The following is a 25,890-nucleotide window of genomic DNA, read 5'->3' on the forward strand; positions in this document are numbered from 1 at the left end:
CTCTACTATAAGTATAACAAACGAATTACACTTAGAGATAGCTGCCATTATGAACACAATATGTGTTAAATAAACTTCAATTATATATAAACTTCAATCACATAATTTCATGTATGCCAAACTTAAAAATATAAGTTTCGCAAAGTTGCTTTTTCGAAATACATAAAAAGTTCAAAATTACATGCATTTTATTTTATTTTAAATTTGTATATACTATTTTCATCAAATCTAAACTGTCTTGACGTGCACACCAAGTTATCAATAATCAATAACAACTTAATATAGTATATCTTTAACGCTATTTTGCGAAATTGAAAATAGATATTTCTTTTTGCCTAACAAGATTTCCTCCCTTATTTTTCTACTACGTTTTTACTCGACTATCCATCTACGTTCATAATCTTTTAGATCTTAAATTCATATAACAACTCCAACAGAATATGGTAATCAGAATATCCTATCGAATTTAACTATATGGAAATCGAATCAAATCTTCAGCACGCTATCATTAAATTAGCATATCACTATAAATACTAGGACGATCAACTAATACCTCCTACATCCGCAAAAAAAAAAAAAAACATACACTCATATGGCTATGATTACCTCAGACCCGACTATCACTTTGCTCAATGATGTCAAACCATACAAAACATCTTGGAAGGTCGAAGTTAAAGTCCTGCATTCATGGACACAACATTCATCTTATTCTGGTGGAGATTCTCTTCAGTTCATTCTCGCAGATAAAACAGTAAGTTTATCTATTAGTTAATTTTTGTACATGTTTAAAATGGGCGTCTAAACTGATCCTTATATCAAATGTCAATGTAGGGAGTTAAGATTCATTGTACCTGCAAGAGACTCTTCTTTGCTTGTGTTAAGAAACTCCAGCTTGGACAATGGAGGTTCATTGAGAATTTCTCACTAACCGCAGCTGCCGGAAAGTACCGACCGACGAGTCATAAGTACAAAATGTCGATCCTCAGCAACTCCAACGTCACCAATTCCACCCTCAAAGATGAGGATAATTTTCTGTCATTAACATCTTTCACAGAAATCATGAACGGAAGTCTTGATTCTAATTTTTTGATTGGTACATTTTTAGAGTTTTCTTATTCACAAATATGCTACGGTTTCTGATTAATAATCTTCTTATTTTTTAATAATATGTTTGTAGATGTTATTGGCCAACCAATTGATATCGGAGATATCCAGGTTGTGCCTGTGCAAGGTAAAAAAACAAAGAAGCTTGAGTTTACTTTGACAGATACAGGGTAAGTTATAGATTACCTTTTGCAAATATACTTTTCATATGTAATCAAATCGTGTTTTTTAATGTGTTAATCTTCTAATGTATATTTCAGGGATCACCAAATAGCATGTTGTCTTTGGGGCCGGTTTGCTGAACATATGCTATATGCATACAAAGTTGCTCAAGCCAATAAGAATTTTCTCTGTTTACTGAGATTTGCTAAAATCAATGTTTACAAGGGTAAGAATTTGACTAAACGATTAAGAAATTTTTTTACATTATTATGCTTTTGATTGACTTAATAGATTTTTATGCTTTGTTGCAGGACAAGTTCAGATTACAAATGCTTTTGATTCTTCCACTATCGAAATAAATCCACCCGGATTTGATGTCCAAGACTATCTACAAGTGTACATTTAATTCTAATCACATAACAACTATTTTATATCTACTCATTAAATATACATGATCTCTCTAACCGTATGGTTAATTATTCAGGTTGCCTAAGAACGAGCTTGCTCTCACAACTGGTAGTCATGAGCTTGCAAAACATAAAGGAAGCAAACGCCAACCTGATAAATGGTCTATTTATCCTGAGAGATCAATTCTGGATATCATTATGGCGACTGATGTAAGTTTTTAGTATATCTAAGGTATATACTGTTACAATCTACCTATATTCTAAAACTAATGTTATTTTTGTAGACTGAAAACTGCATTCTTAAGGGTACAATTTATGCAATTGACACAGACTGGGCTTGGTTTTATTTTGGTTGTGTTAAGTGCCACTTCAAAAAGGTTACCGACATTACCAAAAGGGATGTGGTTCCTGTGAAACATCTACGGTATTGTGATTCATGCCATCAGTCTGTAACCAATGTTGCACCTCAGTGTGTTTTTTGATCTTAATTGTATAGATATATGTATCTGACTCATATAACTTACCAATTTTAAATTTTTCAAGGTTCAAACTCCATCTACTTATAAAGGATGACACTGGTGAAACTAAGGTGATGCTGCATGATACTATTGCTGGACCAATTTTGGGAGTGAGTGCTGAAGTGCTCTTAGATGGTTCTCTAGAAGAGGTATGTAAAATTTTCCATTTAATTGTTGTATATTACATACATATAGTCGTTTTTAATATAGCAGGTGTTTGTTTTTTATTTAGGTTGAAGATCCTGAAGACTTGCCTGATGCTATTAATGAGCTTATTGGAAAAACTTTCAAATTTGGTGTCTATGTGAGCAAAGACAATGTTGACTATGAAGCTGATATATTTAACATTGGGAAAACATGGTCTGCTGATGAGATCATAACTCACTCGGATGATGAGAATACTGATGATATATTGACTAACAGAGCTTTATCTGACCGTTCCTCAGGACAGGTCTACTCAAATTATCATTATTCTTCCTAATTAGATATTTTATTATTCATGTTTATATGTGTATTCATTAAAAGTTTATTCTATTATTTTCAAGGTCTCTTTGATCAGCATGGAAAGTGAAGAGAACACATGTTTGTCGTCAACCCCACTATCAAAACGAAAGGAAGAATGTGAGATTGATGATCTTTCTTCTACCTCTAAGAAACAATGCTCAAAGATAATGAAGCAGGAAAAGAAGTAGAAGTGGAAAAAACTGAGATGATGCGTGTTTTTTTTTGCTTTTAATAATCTTTTTATTTTCAGAAACTATGTTTTTTTGAATTTTCTATTATCTGATTTATTTACATATGTCGTATTGTTTGGTTTTTATCAATAAAGAAGATTTTTAATTAAGACTAGATTTGTTTTGTGAATCTAACCTATCAAACTGACTATCAGGAAAATGAATACATGTTTAAACTTATAAATCTTTAAATAAGTTTTCACAAAACGCACTTAACTAAATATATGAGCATACAGAAATTTAAAAACAAATATACTTACTTTAACAAGCTGTTGTTGAACTCCCTTTAGTAAATCAGCTAATGTAAATTGTTTGATAAATCCATATTTGCATCCTAAACAAAATTAAGTTGTTAGAATATTTCATATAATTATATAAAGAAATAAGTTGTAGTACTCAAAAAAGTAACTCAAACGAATATATGTTATAATCAATTACAATTATTACTTTGAACAAGTAAAGATATTAAACGTATCCGTGAAGATATAACCTACAACTAATCTACATTTAGATATTCATGTGATCTAAAGAGATTTTATACTATATTTCATATGTAAAGAATCTTAACTTAATTAATTCTCTTTTCAATTATTTTCATAATCCCGCCTATACTACAAATTAGAAAGTTTCAATGTATAAACAAAGACGCCATTATATTCTTATTAGCAACAGAATGACTCTGAGAATTCATTGAACAATTTTAAACCTAGCAACTTTGTTTTAAAGGTGATTATACTACTCCTCAGTTCCAGTGCATGTAACTGAGAACAAACCGTGTATTTTTCATATGCTGTCTTTAATACGAAGAGTTTCTGCTAACATAGCCCTTCTATGAACATGATGAAAAGAAAGCATCAACCTCGCTTTGAGGATGATGGTCATCGGCTGCGTTCCCAATCTATTTCAAAACAGAGAATAGATCATTCTCAAAGAAAAGATGTCCCTTTGAGTACAGTTTTTCGAAGATTAATGAGTGATATTACCAATAATAGCCTTTCATCAAGGTTTAAAATGCAAGTTTCAGTGTCAAATCCTACAAACAAACGAGGTGTTTTATATTCTCTATTGACCATTGTTTATATACCAGGCTTCCTCACATTCAGCTAATATCTCTAATCTTATTTGGTGTAGTTTGTTTTGACAAAAAAAATAATGAGAACCCTAATGACACAAAAAAGAGTCGAAGAGATCAAGGTCTGTTATATATCCTAATTTACTGATAATAGAAGAGACTACAATGGTAGCTGATTAATTTTTTGTTCATTATATAATATACTAATATAATGCTCCCATCTCAGGTATAATAAGAGGATCATGTTCAAGTCATGTCACATTTCAAAGAGAAAACACACCAAATACAAAAATACCTATGACATCCACCAGTCATACTACATTTGATTCAGGAATTTCAAACACATCTTATATAGAACATGATTGTTCTATAGATGATCTAGAGAATGAAGGTAAACCGTTTTTCATCCAGAGAATGATTTGAACTTTATGTTGTTTTGTCCCTAACTAAATTCATACGTTGGATACTTTTATCTATTGTATGTTTTACAGATTTACTGTGATCCATAGATGAGTGTGATGATCTAGAAGTCGAGTGTAGTAGTCAGGAAAGTTCAGATACTGAAATTTTAGATGAAGAACAGTCTATTGTACAAGAACCACTGAAAGAAGATCAAACAGAGAGAGTTAGCTTTCTAGCAGCTTTATTTTAAAAAAAACTTCTCTGAGGTGAAAAAACCACAGAAGCCAAAAGTGAAAGCAGTGTCATCATCTGAATATGGTAAGCTAAAATTTGTCAAGAGATGGTTTCTATGTAGATAATGTTTTTCTAACCTATAAACATTCTTATAAAGCAGATTATGTTGATGAAGGTGACCTAACTTACACCTGTGTTCATTGTGGGGCTATCATGTGGTTTGAGGAGCGCATAAATAAGACCAAATCTAGAAAAAAAAACTATATTTACATTGTGTTGCATGCAAGGTCAGGTCCAGTTGCCATTATTAATGAAATCCCCTGATGTTCTAATGAAGCTTCTTACAGGAAATGATAAGCTGAGTAAACATTTCCAGAAGAATACCAGATCATATAATATGGTTTTTTCATTCACTTCACTTGGTGGTAAAGTAGATAAGTCTGTTAGAAAGGGACGAGGACCAAAAATGTTGGTGCTTCATGGTGAGAATTATCATCTGATGGGAAGTTTAACCCCACCTGAAGGAAATTATGCCAAGTTTGGACAGCTTTACATTGTTGACACAGAGAGTGAACTTCAAAACAGATCTAATGCTTTGAGGTAAGTAATTTAATTTTTCATATAAGTGCTTAAACATTACTGATAACGTGTTACGTAAACTTATTATATCTACTTTACAGTTTTTCAGAAATGGGAAAAATGCTCAGACAGAGAGTACGATAGATGGGTTGAAGAAAGAAATTATTCAGCCTATAATGATGATGTTGAATGCTGTTAATCCATATGTTAAGCAGTTTCGATCAGCTAGAGATAGATTTCGAATGAATCCGGAAGAGACTTTCCATATGTGAATCGTAAGTAGAAGTGACAGAGATGGTCGGACATATAATATGCCAACTGCATCTGAGGTTGCTGCATTGATTCCTGGAGATTTTAATTTAGGAATGGATAAGTGGGATATTATTCTACAGCATAAGTCTGGTAGACTTACAAGGATCGATGAGATTCATATTTCCTATTTAGCACTACAGTATCCTCTGCTATTTGTGTATGGTGAGGATGGATTCAGGATTGGCATTAAAAAGGGTGTCACAGAAGCGTCAAAGAAACTAAAAAAAGATATTATCAGTATGAGACAGTTTTTTGCTTTCCGGATGCAAGAGCGAGAAAATGAATCGCATGTTCTTCTATATTCGAGAAGGTTATTTCAACAATTCATAGTTGATGCATATACGACTATCGAAGCCTACAGACTTAGGTATTTGCAGCTCAACCAGACATGCTTGCGTTCAGATAGTTACGACTCTATCAAGAAGTCTGAAAATGCTGGACAGTCAGACATGAATGAACAAGGTCAGCAATTTGTTCTACCAGCTACTTTCACAGGGGGTCCAAGATACATGAAGAATATGTACTTAGATGCTATGGCCATTTGCAGACATTTTGCTTTTCCATACCTTTTCATCACCTTTACATGCAATCCAAAATGGCCAAAACTTACGAGATTTCTGAAAAAGAGAGGTCTGAATTCAGATGACAGACCAGATGTTATATGTCGGATGTTTAAGATGAAACTCGATTCTTTGATGCATGATTTGACAAAGAAGAATATATTGGGGAAGACAGCTTCATGTAAGTTTTGTTTTGACTCAACCGTAGTTTAAAATATTTCTTATTATTTCTATACTGACTTGGTCGTTTTCTTACAATAATGTCAACTGTTTTTTTATATATTTCAGCTATGTATACTGTTGAGTTTCAGAAGAGAGGTTTGCCACATGCTCACATACTGCTTTTTATGCATCCTTCATCCAAATTTCCAAAAACAGAAGACATCGATAAAATCATATCGGCTGAGATTCCTGATAAGTCACTTGATCTAGATCTCTACGATGTTGTTAAGGATATGATGATTCATGGTCCGTGTGGAGCTGCTAATAGGAATTCACCGTGCATGGAAAATGGACAGTGCTCGAAAAGTTTTCCTAAACCCTTTGCTGATAATACTAGAGTGAAAAAAGATGGATTTCCTGTTTACAGAAGACGTGAGCAAGCTAACAGTTATGTTGAGAAGAATGGTTTGAAATGTGACAACAGATGGGTCATCCCTTATAACAAGAAACTCTCTCTTCGGTACCGAGCACACATTAATGTAGAGTGGTGCAACCAAGTTGGTTCCATTAAGTATTTATTTAAATACATTAACAAAGGAGCTGACCGTGTAACTGTGGTAGTTGAACCAACAGGGCCAGATGTTACGAATCAAACAGCACCAAATTCGTCTGCAGGGAACTCAGCTACAGCGACCTCGGCCGCAGCGAGCTCAGTTGCAGCGAACTCAGTAGCAGCTAACTCGGCGTTAGGAAACTCTGCCATAGAGTCTGGTGGTAACATATTGAAAGAAGCTATGGAGATTAAAAAGAATGAAATAAAGGATTTCTTTGATTGAAGGTAGTATATTAACTGATCCATAAATATTTTATTTTCAGTATGTAGTATTTATTTCAATCTTATATTCTAACTTATATTGTTCTGATCAATGTAGATATGTTTCAACTTGTGAAGGATCATGGAGAATTTTTAAGTTTCCAATACATTACAGATCTACTGCAGTTGAGAAGTTGTCATTTCATCTTCCAGGGAAACAAACCATTATCTTCAAAGGGAATGATAAAGTTAAGGACGTTGTCAGTCGTAAGCTCATCGAAAACACAATGTTCTTGGCATGGTTTGAGCTGTGTAAGGTTGATGCTTTCGCTCAGACTCTTACATATATTCAGATTCCCAACTATTATACATATTCGAAGAGTCAGAAGAAGTTCAATAGAAGGAAACAAGGTTTCAGTGTTGGAAGAATTAATTATGCCCCAAGGAAGCAGGAAAGCTCTTATTATTTGAGAGTTTTGTTGAACTATGTCAAAGGTCCTACTAGCTATCAGGATATTAAAACATATAATGATGTGGTTTATGAGGGGTATAAAGAAACATGTTATGCTCGGGGAATATTGGATGATGACCAGGAGTACATAGATGATTTGATAAGGTGTAGCTATGATAGTTCTACAACAGTTGTTCGTGATCTATTTGTTCTAATGCTTCTGTCGAACAGTCTTTCTCAACCAGAGGTGGTTTGGGAAAAAACTTGGGAACTCTTATCTGAAGATATCGAGTATAATCGCAGACATCATTTCAATAGTCCAGGTACACTACTAACTTCTTCTATCAAATTCCCCTATTGTATCTACGTTTTTGTCAAATTGTTGTTTGTTGATTGTTCTAATAATCAGCTATTTATTATGTGAGACTTTTGTTTTATTAGAATTTACAGCTTCACATGAGAGTTCTTTTCGTGAATTGGCAGGACTTAAATTGACTGCAATGACAAGAATTTGTATGCTCTAATAGAGATTGAGAAGCTTATGAAAAGAAATGGGAGTTCACTTTCACTATATGAGTCTATGCCAAAGCTTCCTGCCAATGCCAAATCGATTGAAAATGTCTTGATATTGGATGAGCTAAGTTATGATATGGAAGACTTGCAAGCCACTCATGATATAGATTTTCAAAGATGACTGATGAGCAAAGAAAAATGCAAATTTATATATATTTTAATAATTTTAATAATTTTTCAATGCAAATTTTGAAATTAACATATTTATATATATTTTAAATAATATATAATTTAATTTAAATGATATTAATATATATATATATAATATGAAAATATATTAATGAGACTTCATATTCATACGATTTATGATCATTTGTATCTTGCTTGAACAGAAAAAAAAAGTTAAACCATTAATTACAAAATTTTCAGTGTGAGACTTTTACTATTTTTAGTAATATATAGTCATTTAAAAAAAATTCAAAATATAACATATAAGAAAAAAATCAAATTTTTTAATTATATATTTAATATGATTGTTTATTTTCTTTTAATAGTATAAAATTAAACAAAAAAAGAGATATACAAAAATTGTTATCAAATATGTATTATTCATAATCATTAATTGTCATATATATATGTTAATCATATTAGTCTATTCCGTAACTTTTATTTAAGGAAAGAATTGAGAATATTATTTTGTACACTAATAATCGATTTGATAGTTAGTTTAATAAAAAATAGAATATATATATATATATATATATTTATACTAACCAACTTATTTTATTTTTTTAAGTATTTTAAGAATTATGCTAGTGATAACATTTGCAAGGAAAACATGTTGTAATGGTATAAGATTAATATATAGGGGATGATTTCGAGTCCAATCTCTCCATCAAAATTCTTCTCTGATACAGTATCTCTCGTTTCTAACTTTTAACCCTATACGTGTAGTGTCGTACTCATATCTCTCTAGCTCTCTCTTCTACGTTTATGGCAGCGTTAGAGACTGTAGGGCAGTGACAATTCCACCACTTGCGTGTGTAAGCGGAGATAGAATCTTAAAGGGATCTATAAAGTATCTCCCTTTCTTCTTACCCATCTCTCTCTCTATATTAATGTTTGGGACTCTCGCTTCCGGAGAACTCGAAACCGCCAGATTGAGGCGTGATTTAGGGTTTTCATGCGGTGGTATAAGAATGGAAGGCGAGAACATGGTGCCACAAGGAGGTGATGGAGAAGGGGAACAGGTGAACGAAACGGTGCCGTTTCAGATTCAACAACACCCGTTCGAGCAGACGCAGAAACTCGTTGTGGGGTATGCTCTGACTCCCAAGAAGAAAAAGAGTTTCTTGCAGCCCAAGCTTGAAGTCCTGGCTAGGTAACCAAACATAACAAAAATGTTACATACATAGTTTTCAAAATTGTGTTACAATCTTCGATGTGTGTTTCTTGTCCTGAGACGACTGTTCGTTTGATTGGCGTATAAAACAGAACCGACAATGTGTTTTCTACTTTTAAAAGGATATTTAGGACTTTGACATTTTCACTAGATTTGGTTCTTGTTTCCTTACTCCTGTTTTGGTATAGCTATTGTTTGTTTGCATGATTCTATTGTGGAGGACCATAGCGGCATAGCCACTAGCAATTGTCTTGTCATGTGCCATGTTTTTGTCTTTAACTTGCTTAGACTTGCACTAGTATACTTGTGGTATCAGGAACCTTGTTTCTATGGGAATATTCCTTCTTTTTATCCTTTTGGATTAGTCTCTGTTGGAGTTTGACTTTACCCTCCTTTAAAAAAATATACTTGATATTATGCCTTTTCTATGGCTTGGAAACCTCTTCTTCACCCACATGGGTTGTTTTAGTTAGAACAATGACCAACTCTTACTTAAAATTATCTCAAACAAGGATTCTATAGTTCAAAACCACATCCCACATGGGTGTTTTAGTTAAAACAATGACTGGTTCTACTTAAAAATATCATGTTACAGAATCTCTCAAACAAGGATTTTATAGTTCAGGGAGAAATCTTTTTAGTGAGTCCGGTTTGACGTCTGGTCTAGTACTTTTGCTTCTTTCTAATCACCCCATAGCTTTCAGGCTTTTTTCTTTTTACAGCAGAGTTTTTGAACAAGTGTTAACAGTACTACTTTTGTGTGTCTCTATTTTAGGAGAAAAGGCATTTGCTTTGTCCCCATTGATTTGAACCGTCCACTTTCTGAACAAGGGCCATTTGATATCGTTTTGCATAAGGTTTGTTGTGAGAATTATAAGAATGCTTTCAACTGAACCTTTTTAAATATGTATTTCTGCTAAAAATCTTATGATTTATATATATGATTCTGCATTTGCAGTTGCTAGGAAAAGAGTGGCAAGATGTTATTGAGGTTAGTGGCTGCCTTTTGGTTTGAGAGTATTTTCCATGTAATGAGACTAGTGTGGCAAACACAATAGCTTGTTTGACATTCTCATGTTAGCCTCTCAATGTTTGTAGGATTACCAGAAAAAACACCAGGAAGTGACTGTGCTTGATCCTCCAGGTGCAATACAACGTATACATAATCGACAATCGATGCTTCAGGGTTTGGCAGATTTGAACCTGTCTGATTGCAGTGGTAATAATTCACATTTGTTATTTATACATTAAGATCAACCACTTTTGTAAATTTCTCTATAAGTGATTTTGGTAAATCTTTGTAGGCAGCATTTTTGTTCCAAAGCAAATGGTTGTCTTGAAAGATTCAGCATCTAGTGCTGATAGAGCCATAGAAGCTGGTCTTAAATTTCCATTAGGTAGAAAAAATTTCAACAAATATATATTATTTGCAATAAACTTGGTCCAAACTTGATTCTTGTAACTTTGTTCCAGTTGCAAAGCCACTCTGGATCGATGGAACTGCAAAGTCACATCAGTTGTTCTTAGCTTATGACAGGCGCTCGCTTGCAGAACTTGATCCACCTTTAGTCCTGCAAGAGTTTGTTAATCATGGTACTATTGTGTTTTACGTTACACTTTAGTTTGCAATTGTCTCAAACTATAGTATGCATCTTAAATCACTTTTTGGTATCTCAAGGTGGAGTTATGTTCAAGGTTTTTGTGGTGGGTGATACTATAAAAGTTGTGAGACGATTCTCTCTACCGAATATTAGTAATTGTGAAAAAGCCAAAGTTGATGGCGTCTTCCAGTTCCCAAGGGTTTCATCTGCTGCTGCTTCAGTCGATAATGCTGACTTGGACCCTAGTGTTGCTGAGCTACCTCCAAAGCCTTTCCTAGAGGCCCTTGCGAAAGAGCTACGAATCTTATTGGTATATAAACTTTGCTGCTTCTTCACATTTTTTTGCCAATCAAGTCTGTTTTGTTTTAAGTTATTTATGCTTTGTTTTGAATAGGGACTTCGGCTTTTCAACATAGACATGATCAGGGAACATGGGAGCAAGAACGTGTTTTATGTTATTGACATCAATTATTTTCCTGGTTTGTATTTGAAGCTTTTCTGTACGCAGTGTGAATATGATTTTGTCAGATAGATGAACTTATAGCTTTGAAATTACATTTACAGGTTATGCAAAGATGCCAGATTATGAGCAAGTATTTGTAGATTTCTTCCACGATATGGCGCAAGCCAAACAGAAGAAGAGACATTGTAAATGAAGAACCTCTGTACTTCTAAGGAGTGTTTTAAACTCATGCAAGGAGCAGTGAGAAAAGTATAATGACTAAACTAATGATGGATTTGTACAGAATTAGCTCTCATCCCTTTTGGAAGCTTTATCAGATGACAAGTTTTGATTAGCGATTCTGAGTTTTTTTCCAATAACTCAAAACGCTTTAGAGAAGTTGCTATAGGATTCATTTTACCACAAAAAATCATCCTCAATATTAGGCCTTACTCCTTAGCAATTGTGATTGAACCCAAAATCCGAACCAAACACTAGCAAGGAAACTTAAAGATTGAATCTGCAAAAGATACAAACTCGAAACGAATCCAAAAGATACTAGAAAAATTCGGAAAACTTGATCTAAAAATCGAAATTAGTACCCAAATAAATAGTGAAAACGTAAATAAATATTTCAAATGTTTAGTTTTATGTTTATTTTAATATGATCGAAATATTATTGACTGGAATCGAATGAGTTCAGATCCAGAATAGATATTTGGCATAGATAAATTTAGTTGAATTCAAAGTATTATTAACCAAACATGGATTCATACTTGAATGGATGGGACATATACAGATGTCAAGCAAGTTTATCCATCCCGTTCCGTCCCGTACCGCGGCGGGTTAGTCGTCGAGCGGGTTACAGCGGGCTACGGGTTTCAAAATGCTGTTCCAAACCCGTACTGCAGAATATATAAGCCTTCGCGGGCCGTTCCGCGGGACGTCTCCTTATCAAACCGCCTACTACAGTTTTTTTCATGAATGTTCAAGTAGGAGAGTTGTGTAAGAGAGTTGAAGAGAGCTCATTAAGCTTCACTAAAGCATTATCAAAATCAATGCCACAAAGCTCCGTTTGTGCTTGCGTTCTTGAGTTAAAAGCCTTCTTTTACTATCAGCATAAGCTTTTGTTGAGTTTGAATCTGATTGAGTTGTTGTCTTTGTAATAATTTGGATCAAGTGTTGTATGTCTTCATCAAACCATCTCTCTTTTTAATTATTTGGATTGCAAAAAAAATCGTGAATCACTTTGCCAAATTATACAAGTGACGTGATATACAACTTATTTTTCTCCTAAACAACACCATTGCAACCAAATTTAATTTAAGAAATATCACATTGTAATAAAGCAATTCATAGTTGTGTGTAATAAAAAGAGAAAATCAAATCAAAACACCACCAGAGCTCGAATCATCATCGCTGGAGCTGGAGTCATCATCGCCGGAGCTCGAATCATCATCATCGGAGCTCGAATCATGCATCATCACCGAAACTCTTTATGTTTTCTAGGGGAAAAGTCACAAGAATCGCTTTCTTCTCACTTTTTTCTCATTTTTTGAGGTAAAATAAGAAATGAAGAAAAACAATGCGGGTCCATGTAATCCCGCATGATCCGTTTCGGCCCATCCCATAAAAGATCCAGCCCCGCAAAGATCCGTCCCGCGAGGCCCGCAAATTTACGGGCATAAAAAACCTCGTCCCAATACCGTACCGCGATAGTCATTTACGGGCCGGGTCCGCGGTCCAGATCCATGATCGCCAGGGACATATGATATGAGGCTAAATCAGTATGGCCAACAGAATTTCGGTTAGTTACATAAACCAAACCAAACCAAACCAAACCAACAGGTTTAATCAAATTTGATTTCGTCAACTCTTTGTTTCTAAAACGCAATCCTTGAAACCTTTTCATCTCTTCGCTACTCTTCTCCTCCCAACAATGTCTCTCCTCCTCCGAACTCTCCCTCTCCCTCTCCGACCTTCCCCTTTCCTCTCCGCCACCGCCACCGCCAACGCCGCCTCTCTCTTCCTCTTACCAAAACTGAGAAACCCACTTCCCCGAACCCGAAGAACCTTCTCCAATTCCACCGCCGCAGCCACCTCCATCGACTCCGTAGTGAAACCGCCTCCTCCTCCTCTTCCTCCGTCGGTTCTCAGGTGGGTTTCTCGCACAGAGCTTTGCGGTGAGTTATCAGTCGAAGACGTTGGAAAAAGAGTCCACCTTTGCGGGTGGGTCGCCCTCCACCGAGTCCACGGAGGTCTCACTTTCCTTAACCTTAGAGATCACACAGGCATTGTCCAGGTCTTCTATCTCAACTAAAGTCTTCCACTTTGTATCAATAGAGATTAGAAAGTTTCTTCTTACCAATGCACTTAAGTTGTGTTCGATTCAAAGTTTTATAATTATTAGGTTAGGACGCTTCCGGATGAGTTCCCTGAGGCGCACGGGTTGATCAATGACATGAGGCTTGAGTACGTTGTTTCAGTGGAAGGTACTGTTCGTGCTAGACCAAATGAGTCCATCAACAAGAAAATGAAAACTGGAGTCATTGAGGTATATGCTTTCTCTTCTCTCATTCATGTTTATATATGTTTTGGTCTTTCTGAAAGTTAGTAGGTTGTTGCATTAGGTAGTTGCAGAGCATGTTGAAATATTGAATCCTGTGAGGTCAAAGCTTCCCTTCCTCGTTACTACTTCTGACGAGACAAAAGATTCGATTAAAGAAGATATTCGCTTAAGGTGATATATTAGCTATCTTTCATGGTTGGTCTTTTTTTTTTTTTTGAAGCTCCAAGTGCTTAAATGATGCTTTTGGATTTTGTTTGTTTATTGGTAGGTTTCGATGTCTTGATCTACGCCGTCAGCAGATGACGAATAATATTGTTCTTCGCCATAATGTGGTGAAGCTGATCAGGAGGTATCTAGAAGACATGCATGGGTTTATTGAGGTACTTCCTTCTCCATTCGAAAGAGAGTCTGCATAGTTCTTTTGGTCTTACCTAGTTTTATTTCATCTTGGTTTGTTGTTTGTGTTAGATTGAAACTCCAATACTCTCTAGATCAACTCCAGAAGGCGCTAGAGATTATTTGGTTCCCTCAAGAATTCAGGTGCATTTTACTTCTTTTCATCTTTCATTTATTGCCTTTAGAGAATGAAGAAGCTTTCATCATAGTTTATAGATCTGATTATATCAAATGTCTCTTTCGAAGTCAGGAACATTTTATGCTTTGCCACAAAGTCCTCAGCTCTTCAAACAGATGTTAATGGTCTCTGGGTTTGACAAGTATTACCAGATAGCAAGGTATGTATGTATATGATCTTTGGCTCTAAAGCATGGTCTAGAATAAGACTCCCTAGCATACGTGGCTCATCATGCAAATGATTTTTCTTTGGTACTTATCAGATGTTTTAGAGATGAAGATCTAAGAGCTGATAGGCAACCTGAATTCACTCAGCTTGATATGGAAATGGCGTTCATGCCTATGGAGGACATGCTCAAGCTGAATGAGGATCTTATTCGTAAGGTTAGGGCTCCATTGAGCTATGTTGATGATGTTTTACGTCCTGTAATTCTGTTCCTCGTTTTCTTTGTGAATCTCTTCACTTTAATGATAGTTTGGTGAACTTCAGCACCTTTTTTATAATTATTATTTGAAACTTCTTGTGCAGGTCTTTGCAGAGATCAAAGGTATACAGCTACCTGATCCATTCCCAAGACTGACGTATGCTGATGCAATGGATCGACATGGTTCAGATAGACCAGATACAAGATTTGATCTTGAGTTGAAAGACGTAATATTATCTCTGCATCTTGGTTATTTAGCTAACTGTTACAAAGAAGTATATAAATATCTCTGCCTGCTTTTGTTTCCTGCAAGGACATAATTGCTTATGCTGGTTTTTAGTTTGACTTAGGTAGTGCGTCAGAGAGCTATTTTCCATATTTTGTACAGAAGCATTGAAGTCTATTTTAATGTTTAAACTCCAAGTTCCTGAAATTGCAGGTGTCAAATGCTTTCACAGGATCGCCCTTGAGGGTTTTCACGGAGACCCTTGAAAGCGGTGGAATCATTAAAGTGTTATGTGTGCCTTTGGGTGCTAAAAAATATTCAAACTCAGCTCTCAAAAAAGGAGATGTTTACAATGAAGCAATCAAATCTGGAGCAAAGGGTCTGCCTTTCTTGAAGGTCTTGGATAATGGTAAATACATATAATCATACCTAGTTGTTTCTCCCTGTCATTCTTGTATAGTGATAGTCATATATAACTATACTTTGTACATTCAGCTCTGATTAGAGCTAATCTTCTTATGCAGGCGAGGTCGAGGGAATTGCAGCATTAGTGTCTAGTTTAGACCCAGAGGGTAAAGCAAACATTGTGAGACAATGTGGAGGAAAGCCTGGTGATCTTATTTTATTTGGAGTGGGTCCTGTTACTTCTGTTAATAAAACCCTAGACAGGTTAAGACTCTTTGTCGCCCATGATATGGATTTAATTGACCATGTAAGTTCTTTAATTAGCCAGTGACTTCTTCTTTTTTTCCTCTTAATGATAGTTTATCAGATTAATGCCTTATCAATGTTTATTATATAGTCCAAGCACTCTATTCTGTGGGTAACAGACTTCCCAATGTTTGAGTGGAATGAACCAGAGCAGAGGCTTGAGGTCTGTCAGTTCATAATCTGATTTCTTCCATGAGATGAGATTAATGGCCAAATATGTTGTTTGCTTATATGAAATACCTTTTCTCTTCAGGCATTACATCATCCATTCACAGCTCCTAGGCCTGAAGATATGGATGACTTACCTTCTGCAAGAGCTCTCGCTTATGACATGGTCTACAATGGGGTCGAGGTAAATAAAACAGCTTGGCCATTTACTTTACTTTTTTATGGAACAATGGTTTGGGAGATTTTTTTGATACGCTGTCTTAATTTATAATAGATTGGCGGAGGAAGTTTAAGGATATATAAGCGGGATGTCCAAGAAAAGGTTTTGGAGATCATTGGCATCTCAGCTGAAGAAGTGAGACTCATTTTCTAAATTGACATCTACATGTAAGCCTTGTCTCATGTTTTTTTTTTCCTGCAAACAGGCTGAAGCGAAGTTTGGCTATCTTCTGGAGGCTCTTGACATGGGTGCTCCTCCTCATGGTATGTAAATTTACACAGCGTGTCCTTTCATGTGTCGGGATATTTAACGTACACCATAATCAACCCGTCGACAACTTTCTGCCTTGGATCTTTAAGGAAAAATGGGATTAAATTTGTCTGACACTTTGTTCAATAACTTGATGGCACTCTTCTGATGATGATGTTGCTGAAGAAGATTATTCAAGCATGGTTGATGAAGCATTAGTATTTGATATATTATTTCAGGTGGAATTGCTTATGGATTGGATAGGATAGTGATGATGCTGGGAGGTGCGAGTTCCATAAGGGATGTAATAGCTTTCCCAAAGACAACCACAGCGCAATGTGCCTTAACCAGAACTCCCTCTGAAGTCGATCCAAAGCAGCTCCAAGATCTCTCCATCCGCACCAAATAATAGCTCTGAGAAGATGATCAAGTAGAGATGTGGTAATAATAGTATATCGGAGGCAAAGCTCTTGTCCACATCTTCTATATATCCTTAACACCATTGGTTATTGATTTTACAGAAATTTGTATGGATATTACTTTTTGGAACGATATTTGGAGAGTTCCCACTTGAACATGAAAGATAAAAAATTACCCACAATAATTTTTTTGAGTTGCATTTTTTTGAGTTGCTGATATTCATGTCTTCTTACAGGTGGAGAGAGAGGGAAAACAGACTGAGCTTCGATAAATCTAGAGAGAGAGTTTATATAATAAGGGAACAAAGAGGGCAAACTTTGGAGGAAGGAAAGAGTGCAAAGGACATTGGTAAGGCCCAGATAGAAGAGGGTCAAGCTTTAAGGGAAAAGTGCATATTTCAATCTGAATTTTACCCGTTGTGCCTATTTTCTCCCGAAATTTGAAGTGGTGCATATTCCATACCGAATTACAGAAAAACTCCAAAATACTACATAAATTCTCAAAATTGTGCTTATATATATATATATATTAATCGTCAAATGTGTTATTCAACCATCTATCAAACGACGTCGTTTTTGATAAATTCTGTAGAATGTAAAATTTAAAAATACTACATAAACTCTAAAAATCGTGTTTATATATATACTGACGAAAAAAATATTAGTCATCCGTTAATTTATCAAATAACGTCATTTTGGATAAATTCTGTAAAATTAAAAATTAATTTTCGGAAGGTTCAAACTCTCATATTGGTGGACAAGTAAGATTAGATTAACTACTAGATCAAAGTAAATTTCTTGTATAAATTTGTAAACAGTAACTAATATTTAATTTTTAGTTTAATCAAATAAATATTATCAAATTTTTAATGTTTCAGTTTTTTTAAAAAAAATATAATCATTTATGTTTTAATTTAACTTTAAAATCATTATTTTATAAATATAAACCAATTATTATTAATTTAAATATTTACTTTATAGTATTACTAAAAATTGCACTATATTGTAAAAATTTAGAATTTTGTGTTGGTTTGCCTTTAGATCAGAGGCAAAAGATGTTGTTTTTGATAAATTCTGTAAAATTTAAAATTTGAAAATACTATGTAAACTTTCAAAATCGTGTTTATATATATATATTGACAATCAAAAATGTTAGTTATCCGTTAATTAATCAAAATGACGTCATTTTGGATAAATTTTGTAAAATTAAAAATTAATATGTAAACACGATTTTGAGAGCTTATGCAGTATTTTTAAGTCGTTAAAAAAATGTAGTATTTTTTAACTAAAAAATTACAGAATTTATCAAAAACTATGTCGTTTGATAAATTAATGGTTGAATAACACTTTGATGGCCAATTATATATAAGCACGATTTTGAAAGTTCATATAGTATTTTTGAATTTTTGTTTAGTTCAGTATGAAATATAACACTACTGTAAAGTTCGTGAAGGAAAATGCATAACGCTTAAAGTTCATGTAGTATTTTTTGAGTTGTTATATAGTTCGGTATGGACACTATTACAAAGTTCGGGTATGAATAAGCATGATGGGTAAATTTCAGGTTAAAATAGATACTTTTCCCCGAGCTAAGACTATTCTACTCCCTCATTTTATTATTATTTATTGGGGAATTAATTTACAATTATTGACAACATTTTATATAAATATTTGCTGTAATCTTTTGAAATATCCTCAATTATCAGAACTCATTCTAAATTTGTAATCTTGAAACTGAAAATAATTTTGGGAAAAAAAACATGCCATCTTTTTGTTTGGAATGGTGAATCCTCCTATGTAGATGTAGTACGTAGATATTGTTCCTGGTTATAATAACACAACCTTGTATGTCTTGAAAAAAAGATTTATAACAAAAAAAAATTCCAAACAAAAAAATCTTTAGATGACAAAAACTCAAATTAAATAGAACTATGAAAGCATGATCACTGATAAAAGGCATATTTAAATATTTAATAAATATAATATTAATAAATAATAACGAATAATTATATTAAAATAAGTAGGTTAATTTTAAACTAAAAGAAAAGTTTGTACATTTACAGATTGGCAAATACTATAAGAGTTTCTAGCAAAATTTTAAAGAATCTAAATTAAAAACCGTTTTTCATTTTTCTCTTGCTTTTTTTTCCAGAAAATGTTAATTCCAAGAAATCCAATGAGAAACTTCCGTTATTAGTATCCTCAGATATTTCAAATTAATCTGATTAAGATGGTTTGTAAGAGAATGATTTCAGCAATGAAAACTTAATATGTGTATGAGTCATTCTTGAAGTGGTCAAAGTGGCCTAGACAATGGATCAAGACCACAACAGTAAGAAATAAATTTGTTGATTGAGCAGGTAGTACACATTTGATATATCGTCTTATTTGTGCCTTTTTCTTTTTTTTGAGGGTCAACCTGCTCTCTTTTTTTTTAATAAAACATATGTTTTTTTTTTCTTATTCCAATTAATGAGACCAAACTTTTATTTTGGTTAAAAGATAGGAAAATTTCCTATAACTTACACAATTTCAAAACATAGGAGAATTACTCGATGTCCCGCACCTTGTGCAGACTAATATATATATACCTAGCAATTCTTAATTCTAATGTTTATTTTTAATAAAAATTATTAAATTAGATACAAATTTAGATTAATATTATAATTATAAAACTTCAATATTCATACTGGTAATCAATGTGTTAAATTACCTTCTTTTGTTTCATATTTTTATTTATGGGATGTGGATTTTGGATAAAAAAAAATCTATAGTATTAATCAAATTAGGAAATTTGGATTTGAAATTAAACACTTATTGTATTTGTACTGAATGGATTATAATTAATTACAACCTCTAAAACGTTAACAAAATAACAATAGCCTAGGGGTGTTCAATCCGGTAAAACCAAACCATTTAAAACCGAACCAAAATAGAGTAAATAGTTTGGATTTGGTAGTATCAAATAAACCAAATAGTTATTTTGAAAACTCCAGTATATAGATACAGTTCAGTATATTAACCGATCCAACCGAATAAACCGAAGAAACCGATTAATTAAAATATATTAGTATACTTATATATAAATTTAAAATAATCTGTATATATTTTGAACAATATTTCTAATAAAATCATAGAAATTGGATATAATATTAGTCATTAAAACCATACACTAAATATAAGCTAAACATAATTATGATATTACCTGTAGATATTGTTAATATCAATTGTTAATATATATTTAATTAAATATTTTAAATATCATGATAATTATATATTAGAATTTTAAAAAATAATAGTATAAATATAGGTAGAATAGGTTAATATTTATTAATTATCTTAAAATATTATGATAAAGTTATATATTAAAATAAAAAATTTAAATAATATTATTAATTAAACTGACGACTTATCCTAAAATCATGGAGAATATGACAAGTAAAAAAATTCACTAAGATCATGGAGAATACGTCAAGTAAGCAAATTCACTTCTCAAATAATAATATAGATTTATCATTGTGTCACGTTTTCAATTGCCTATAACTTACACAATTTCAAAACATAGGAGAATTTTAACTTTATCCTAAGTTAGTTGCCAATTTTCAAATTTACTTTTAAAAGATAGCTATTTTCATATATACCTTAAATCTGTGATTTAAAAAAATTAAAATAACTTTCCTACAACATTTGTAAATATTAAATAATAATTTATAAAATATTTATAACAGTTAATAAACCCAATCACACCTTTAAATACTAAACCCTAAACACAAATGTTAGAGTATTTGATTAAAAAGAATTTTTGAGAAGTGGTAATCAGCGTGTTTTAATCAATTTCTCTCAAAGCATTGTGAAATGTACGCACGTTATCTATGGTTTTAGATGCGGAAAAGGTGATATATATGTTTTTTTTTTAACTGAGGTGATATATATGTTCGTACAGCTGAAAGTGATGACTATCTAGGACAGCTAAGGGGGATGGAACAATATCTCTAAAATTATTAGTTTTGGCTGTGGATTATATATATTTTAAGAAAAAAACTTGTATTTTTGGTTCAAAGATCGATTTCTTCCATTAATCGCCTAGCTCACGATAACTAAGGTGATGAAATAATAGCTAGTTCAGTGTTTTAGCCAGAATTGTGTATTTCTAGAAAAAAACAGCAAAAATGAAAACGGTACATCTATCTATAGTAGAAAACATATTACAGAGAAAATAAAAATTAAGCTAAACGTTTGGAAACTCTTTAAAAAGGATTCAACTAATGGTTTGGAAACGCTTTCATCAAAATGCAGCTAACGATTTAGAAATTCTTGGCATATTATCACAACTGAAAAAAAGGAGACTTGTACATACTACATAGCAAACAAAGCAAGTGCATGCCGTAGTATTGCAGTTTTCTTATTCCATTATAGAAACACACGCATAAATATGGTACAAAAGACGACGGGACCAAACAAACCAATCATTATTAGCTTATATATAAACAACATAGAAACAAACAATACACACATAGACTTCGAAACATATTCGGGGATCATAGGTTATTTCCTTTTAGTAAGGCCACTGGCCAACAATGTTACCGGGAGGATCATAGTTGCAAGTAATATAGGTTCCTCCATCATTGATGCAGCTCACTTTTGCACATCCCAACTTAACCGAGTTTCTCCAAACAACCTGAGTATAGCTTAAGCAATTTGTTAACGGATCAGCACATGTGTTGGAATTATAATCGTAGTCAGATTTCTGGTTAACCCACGCTTCAACTGCTTCAGCGGCTGACATGCTACCACTATTCCAAGCGAGGTTCTCGCCATAGGTATAACGCTCCGACCACCCACGGCTAATGGGCAACCCACGTCCGCTCTCTCAGCCCGTGGGCCCCATCCCATCCGACGGTCGGTCCGTTAATTTCTGAAGGCTCGAAATCATTGTTTACTGACCCTGCAATCACCACCCGACCTTTTTCCATGCTTTGGCCTCACTCGCACGCTATCGCGAATCACTTCCCGATAGATCACCCATCCTTCCACTACTCCAGCTCAAGCACGCTTAACTCTGAAGTTCTTTCAGGATGTGCTCCGGAAAAGGTAAGTCAACTTTGGTGACATAGGTAGCCAAATCAATTCTCTTAAGCCTTTTCACATATCACAACTCGGGATGTTACAATTCACCCCCTCTCAAAGAACGCAACGTCCTCGTTGCGGCCCACGACAGGTCTCAAGACGCCTCTCAGGTCAGAACTGAGATGGCTAACCAGCTCTGATACCACTTATAACGCCCCGACCGCCCACGGCTAATGGGCAACCCACGCCCGCTCTCTCGGCCCGTGGGCCCCATCCCATCCGACGGTCGGTCCGTTAATTTTTGAAGGCTCGAAATCATTGTTTACTGACCCTGCAATCACCACCCGACCTTTTTCCATGCTTTGGCCTCACTCGCACGCTATCGCGAATCACTTCCCGATAGGTCACCCATCCTTCCACTACTCCAGCTCAAACACGCTTAACTCTGGAGTTCTTTCAGGATGTGCTCCGGAAAAGGTAAGTCAACTTTGGTGACATAGGTAGCCAAATCAATTCTCTTAAGCCTTTTCACATATCACAACTCGGGATGTTACAATAGGGCCCTGGCTCGCCACTGGCCCCCTCCGAGTTTTTCAAAGCGCAGTCGCCTCTACGGTGGTTCGCATAGGTAGTGGCATAAAGAGCCACCCGAACGTCCCACGTTAAATGACCCACCCCAACGGCAGCTCGTGCTTCGTTGTGAGCTGCCAAAAAGTCTTCTGGGCTGTCTTGGGATTTTATGGGAGCAATAAAAACGAGGAAAATGGTTGTGGCCAAGATTAGGTTTCGAGATGGGATAAAGATTTTCATCTTTTTTGTTTTGAACGTTTAGAGTTTTTAAGTTTTGGTGCTTCTTAAAAGTGAGGATTATAACCAAGTTATATAGTAGGTGGCAGGGAAACTTGTGAAACGTTCTTTACTTTCCGAAGCTATCACTTGTGAAATTTATATTGTTAAATAGTAGAAAAAAAAATAGTTAGAAAAGAATGCGTCTTCGGTCTAATATAGTTGGCCAGTTCATTAAGAATTATTTTTTTGTTTACAACAGTTCATTAAGAATTATATTCCTAGAAATTTAATTTTCTCTTAAATTTGTTGTCTTAATTATTTGAAGTACGAGGATGACCTTATGAAACATTTTAATGACTTGTTGGTCGTATAAATATGTATGGAACAATATATACTAGACCCTGATCTGCGCGCCAGCGCGGGTATGAATTTTCAGTTTTTAATTATTTATTTTATTAAATGTTGTATTTGTAATATTCGTTCATATTATATTCATTAAGTAAATATTTTTTTTTGCATCTTAAACTATCTATTTTTTTACGAATGTGTGATATTATATAAAAAATAAAAAAAAATGAGTATAGAGTTAATTAGATAATTTTAAAAACAGAAATTTTTCTTTCGTATGCGATATCATATAAATAATGATCCGTCCAGTTAACAAAAATCATGATTATTTTATGTGCAATTTTTTTTTTATTTTGACCATTTCGTTAAAACTATATTAAATTTTACATATTTTAATTAGAATATTTATAATATCTTTACCTTTTTATTTGAAATACAACTCAATATTTTTTTAACAATTATAACAAAATATTTAAAAAATATTTTTAGAATTTATTTGAAAAATATGAAAATTACATTTTAAATTAAAATTATCCTAAAATATGATAAGTTTTGATGTAAACGAAAACTCAAATTATGTCAAAAATAATGATATTCAATGATAATGACAATTTTAATTGATTATTTTTTAAAAATTACATTTACAAAAATATTGTTTGAAAGAAAATTCATTTATTTTTCAAATATAAAATGAAAACAGTATAATTAAATAATAAAAAATATAAATAAAAACCATAAATTTAGCAAATGACAACTGAGTTATATTATGCTAAAATTTTCTTTCTAACAATTTATCAAATGACAAATGAGTTATGAGCAAATAATACCATATAATTTTTAAAAACATAGCCATTGTTAAATATTTTTTGATTAAATAATTATTTTAAAATTTAATCAACTGAAAATAATATCCGTACACTTGTGTGAGTCAAATTCTAGTTTTATTGATGCATGTTATATATTAGTGCTGCATGTTTTAGGTAACATTTTAATGATGCACGTTTTTAAAAATCTCCATTATTAAAATTATGCACGTAAGGATAACTCATGAGTTTTTTTGGTTGATTAAATGACATTATATCCAAATTTATTTAAGGATATTTCATTAAGGTAACTGAAAAAGACAAACAATAAAATATGAAGTTTAAATTCATTTAAGCATATTTCATTAATGTAACTGAAAAGACAAATAATAAATTAGGCAGTTTTATTCGTTTTAGGATATTTCATAAATGCAACTGAAAAATACAATAAAAAAGAGAGTTTAATTAATGAATTCAGAACATTTTCAAATGGGTACTTCTCTTTTAATAATATAGATATGGAACACGTATAACTTGAGATGATTTTCTTGTGTGTTTGTGATTAATGCTTTTAGAAAGCTTACAATTTTACATGTATATAAATGATAGTTTATGGTCTAGTTTGTGTCAACTTTTCAATTGACTAGAAGTTATTCCAAACACTATGAACGGACGTACGCACGATATTCAGGGTTTTAGACCATTTCTAATGTATTCCCCTATTTTTTTTAAAAAAAATAGAGTAATTATAAAATAGAGATTTTTTTAAAAAAATAGAGTAATTATAAAATAGAGATGTGTTTCTTTTTAATGTATTCCTTTATTTTTATCTCTAAAAATAAATATTTTTAAAAGTTTTTTTATTTTACAATAAGTTCCTTTTATTTATTGAAATTTGAAAATTAACCTTATGTACTTTAACTTTTGCCATTCTTTTATAAAATTTTGATTTTGTTTAAACTAATATTTTAAAGACTATTATGTAAATAAAAGTGTGATTTTATTTTACAAAAAACTGTATTTTTCTACAAAATATTTGTTTTAGCTAAAACTATAAAAGTTTAAAAGTTGAGGAACAATTGTGAAAATGAAATAGTATGATTCTATAATAAAAGAATGTTATTTTTTTCTTTATATTTATAGAAAAATAGCAATTAAAAAAATAAATAAAGATGAGTTAAAACATATTATTATAACATATAAAAGTAAAAATAGCAATGAGTTGGAAATGCTTTTAGATGTGCAAAAAAATGGCATATTTTATAGAGATGACCCTTAAATTTTAGGGACTATAAAAATTAATTTGGCCACCTTTTAAGAAAAACGCAAAAAGATTAATCCAAATTGGACTCATGAAGAATCGAAACCGAACAAGGGTTTAACAAACAATTTTAGTATTGTGCGAACAAAAACTAAGTTATTAGAGTGCCAGGCATGTGCTTCCTTGGTTTGGTCAAAAGGCCAGCTTCGTGTAGAGCTGAGAGTGATGACTATATCGGACAGCTAAAATGGTGATGGAACACAATCTATAAAATTATTAGTTTCAACTGTGGATTACATATTTTAAGAAAAAAAACTGACTTGTATTGTTTGGTTCAACGACCATTTCTTTCATTAATCGCCTAATTTTCTGATAGCTAAGGTGTGATGAAATAATATTCAGACAAATTTCAGTAACAACACTAAAAAGGTTTTATGACAAAATATCACATAGTGAAAAATTACGAAATAGCAATCATTTAACAATAAAAGATTAAATTGCCCTAAATTTTAAATCATACTCTTAAGTTCTTAACCTTTACTCCCTAAACACTAAATCTTTTTTTTTGATCAACAAACACTAAATCCTAAATC

General features: G+C 33.0%; 4 protein-coding genes and 1 long non-coding RNA gene across 8 annotated transcripts; 3 read left to right on the forward strand and 2 right to left on the reverse strand.

Annotated features, from left to right (window-relative positions):
• Nucleotides 1–262: 262 nt before the first annotated feature.
• On the reverse strand, nt 263–4,629 carry LOC125583450. Its single transcript, XR_007320476.1, has 3 exons — nt 3,632–4,629; nt 852–3,259; nt 263–679 (listed from the first exon to the last, which is right to left on the reverse strand). It is a non-coding gene; the product is annotated as an uncharacterized LOC125583450 (long non-coding RNA).
• Nucleotides 4,630–5,523: 894 nt separating this feature from the next.
• On the forward strand, nt 5,524–7,082 carry LOC106358971. Its single transcript, XM_048749943.1, has 2 exons — nt 5,524–6,265; nt 6,373–7,082. Exons 1-2 carry the CDS (start codon nt 5,524–5,526, stop codon nt 7,080–7,082), a joined length of 1,452 nt encoding a protein of 483 aa, XP_048605900.1.
• Nucleotides 7,083–8,886: 1,804 nt separating this feature from the next.
• Nucleotides 8,887–11,824, forward strand: LOC106359776 (inositol-tetrakisphosphate 1-kinase 2-like). The gene is made up of 9 exons (XM_013799413.3): nt 8,887–9,405; nt 10,202–10,283; nt 10,385–10,417; nt 10,525–10,645; nt 10,731–10,823; nt 10,900–11,019; nt 11,105–11,337; nt 11,422–11,506; nt 11,592–11,824. Exons 1-9 carry the CDS (start codon nt 9,143–9,145, stop codon nt 11,681–11,683), a joined length of 1,122 nt encoding a protein of 373 aa, XP_013654867.1. The 5' UTR covers nt 8,887–9,142; the 3' UTR covers nt 11,684–11,824.
• A 1,528-nt stretch (nt 11,825–13,352) lies between these two features.
• LOC106361090 (aspartate--tRNA ligase, chloroplastic/mitochondrial) lies at nt 13,353–17,587 on the forward strand. 4 transcript variants are annotated; one of them, XR_002657333.2, is made up of 16 exons: nt 13,353–13,771; nt 13,880–14,023; nt 14,100–14,209; nt 14,307–14,418; nt 14,507–14,578; nt 14,681–14,772; nt 14,875–14,995; nt 15,141–15,263; nt 15,476–15,671; nt 15,787–15,974; nt 16,065–16,136; nt 16,227–16,325; nt 16,416–16,496; nt 16,567–16,624; nt 16,850–17,071; nt 17,266–17,587. XR_002657333.2 is itself a non-coding variant. In XM_013800790.3 (16 exons), exons 1-15 carry the CDS (start codon nt 13,409–13,411, stop codon nt 17,017–17,019), a joined length of 2,001 nt encoding a protein of 666 aa, XP_013656244.2. In that variant the 5' UTR covers nt 13,353–13,408; the 3' UTR covers nt 17,020–17,051; nt 17,266–17,587. The 4 variants fall into 4 exon arrangements, 3 of the variants coding, with proteins under 3 accessions (XP_013656244.2, XP_022555847.2, XP_022555849.2); XM_013800790.3 differs by having other exon boundaries at nt 16,850–17,051; XM_022700126.2 differs by lacking the exon at nt 17,266–17,587 and having other exon boundaries at nt 16,850–17,216.
• Nucleotides 17,588–17,826: 239 nt separating this feature from the next.
• Nucleotides 17,827–23,372, reverse strand: LOC106359779 (pathogenesis-related protein 1-like). The gene is made up of 2 exons (XM_048750409.1): nt 22,657–23,372; nt 17,827–21,850 (listed from the first exon to the last, which is right to left on the reverse strand). Exons 1-2 carry the CDS (start codon nt 22,904–22,906, stop codon nt 21,585–21,587), a joined length of 516 nt encoding a protein of 171 aa, XP_048606366.1. The 5' UTR covers nt 22,907–23,372; the 3' UTR covers nt 17,827–21,584.
• Nucleotides 23,373–25,890: the final 2,518 nt, after the last annotated feature.

Source organism: Brassica napus, chromosome C3 (genome assembly GCF_020379485.1).
Source record: "Brassica napus cultivar Da-Ae chromosome C3, Da-Ae, whole genome shotgun sequence".
NCBI lineage: Eukaryota > Viridiplantae > Streptophyta > Magnoliopsida > Brassicales > Brassicaceae > Brassica > Brassica napus.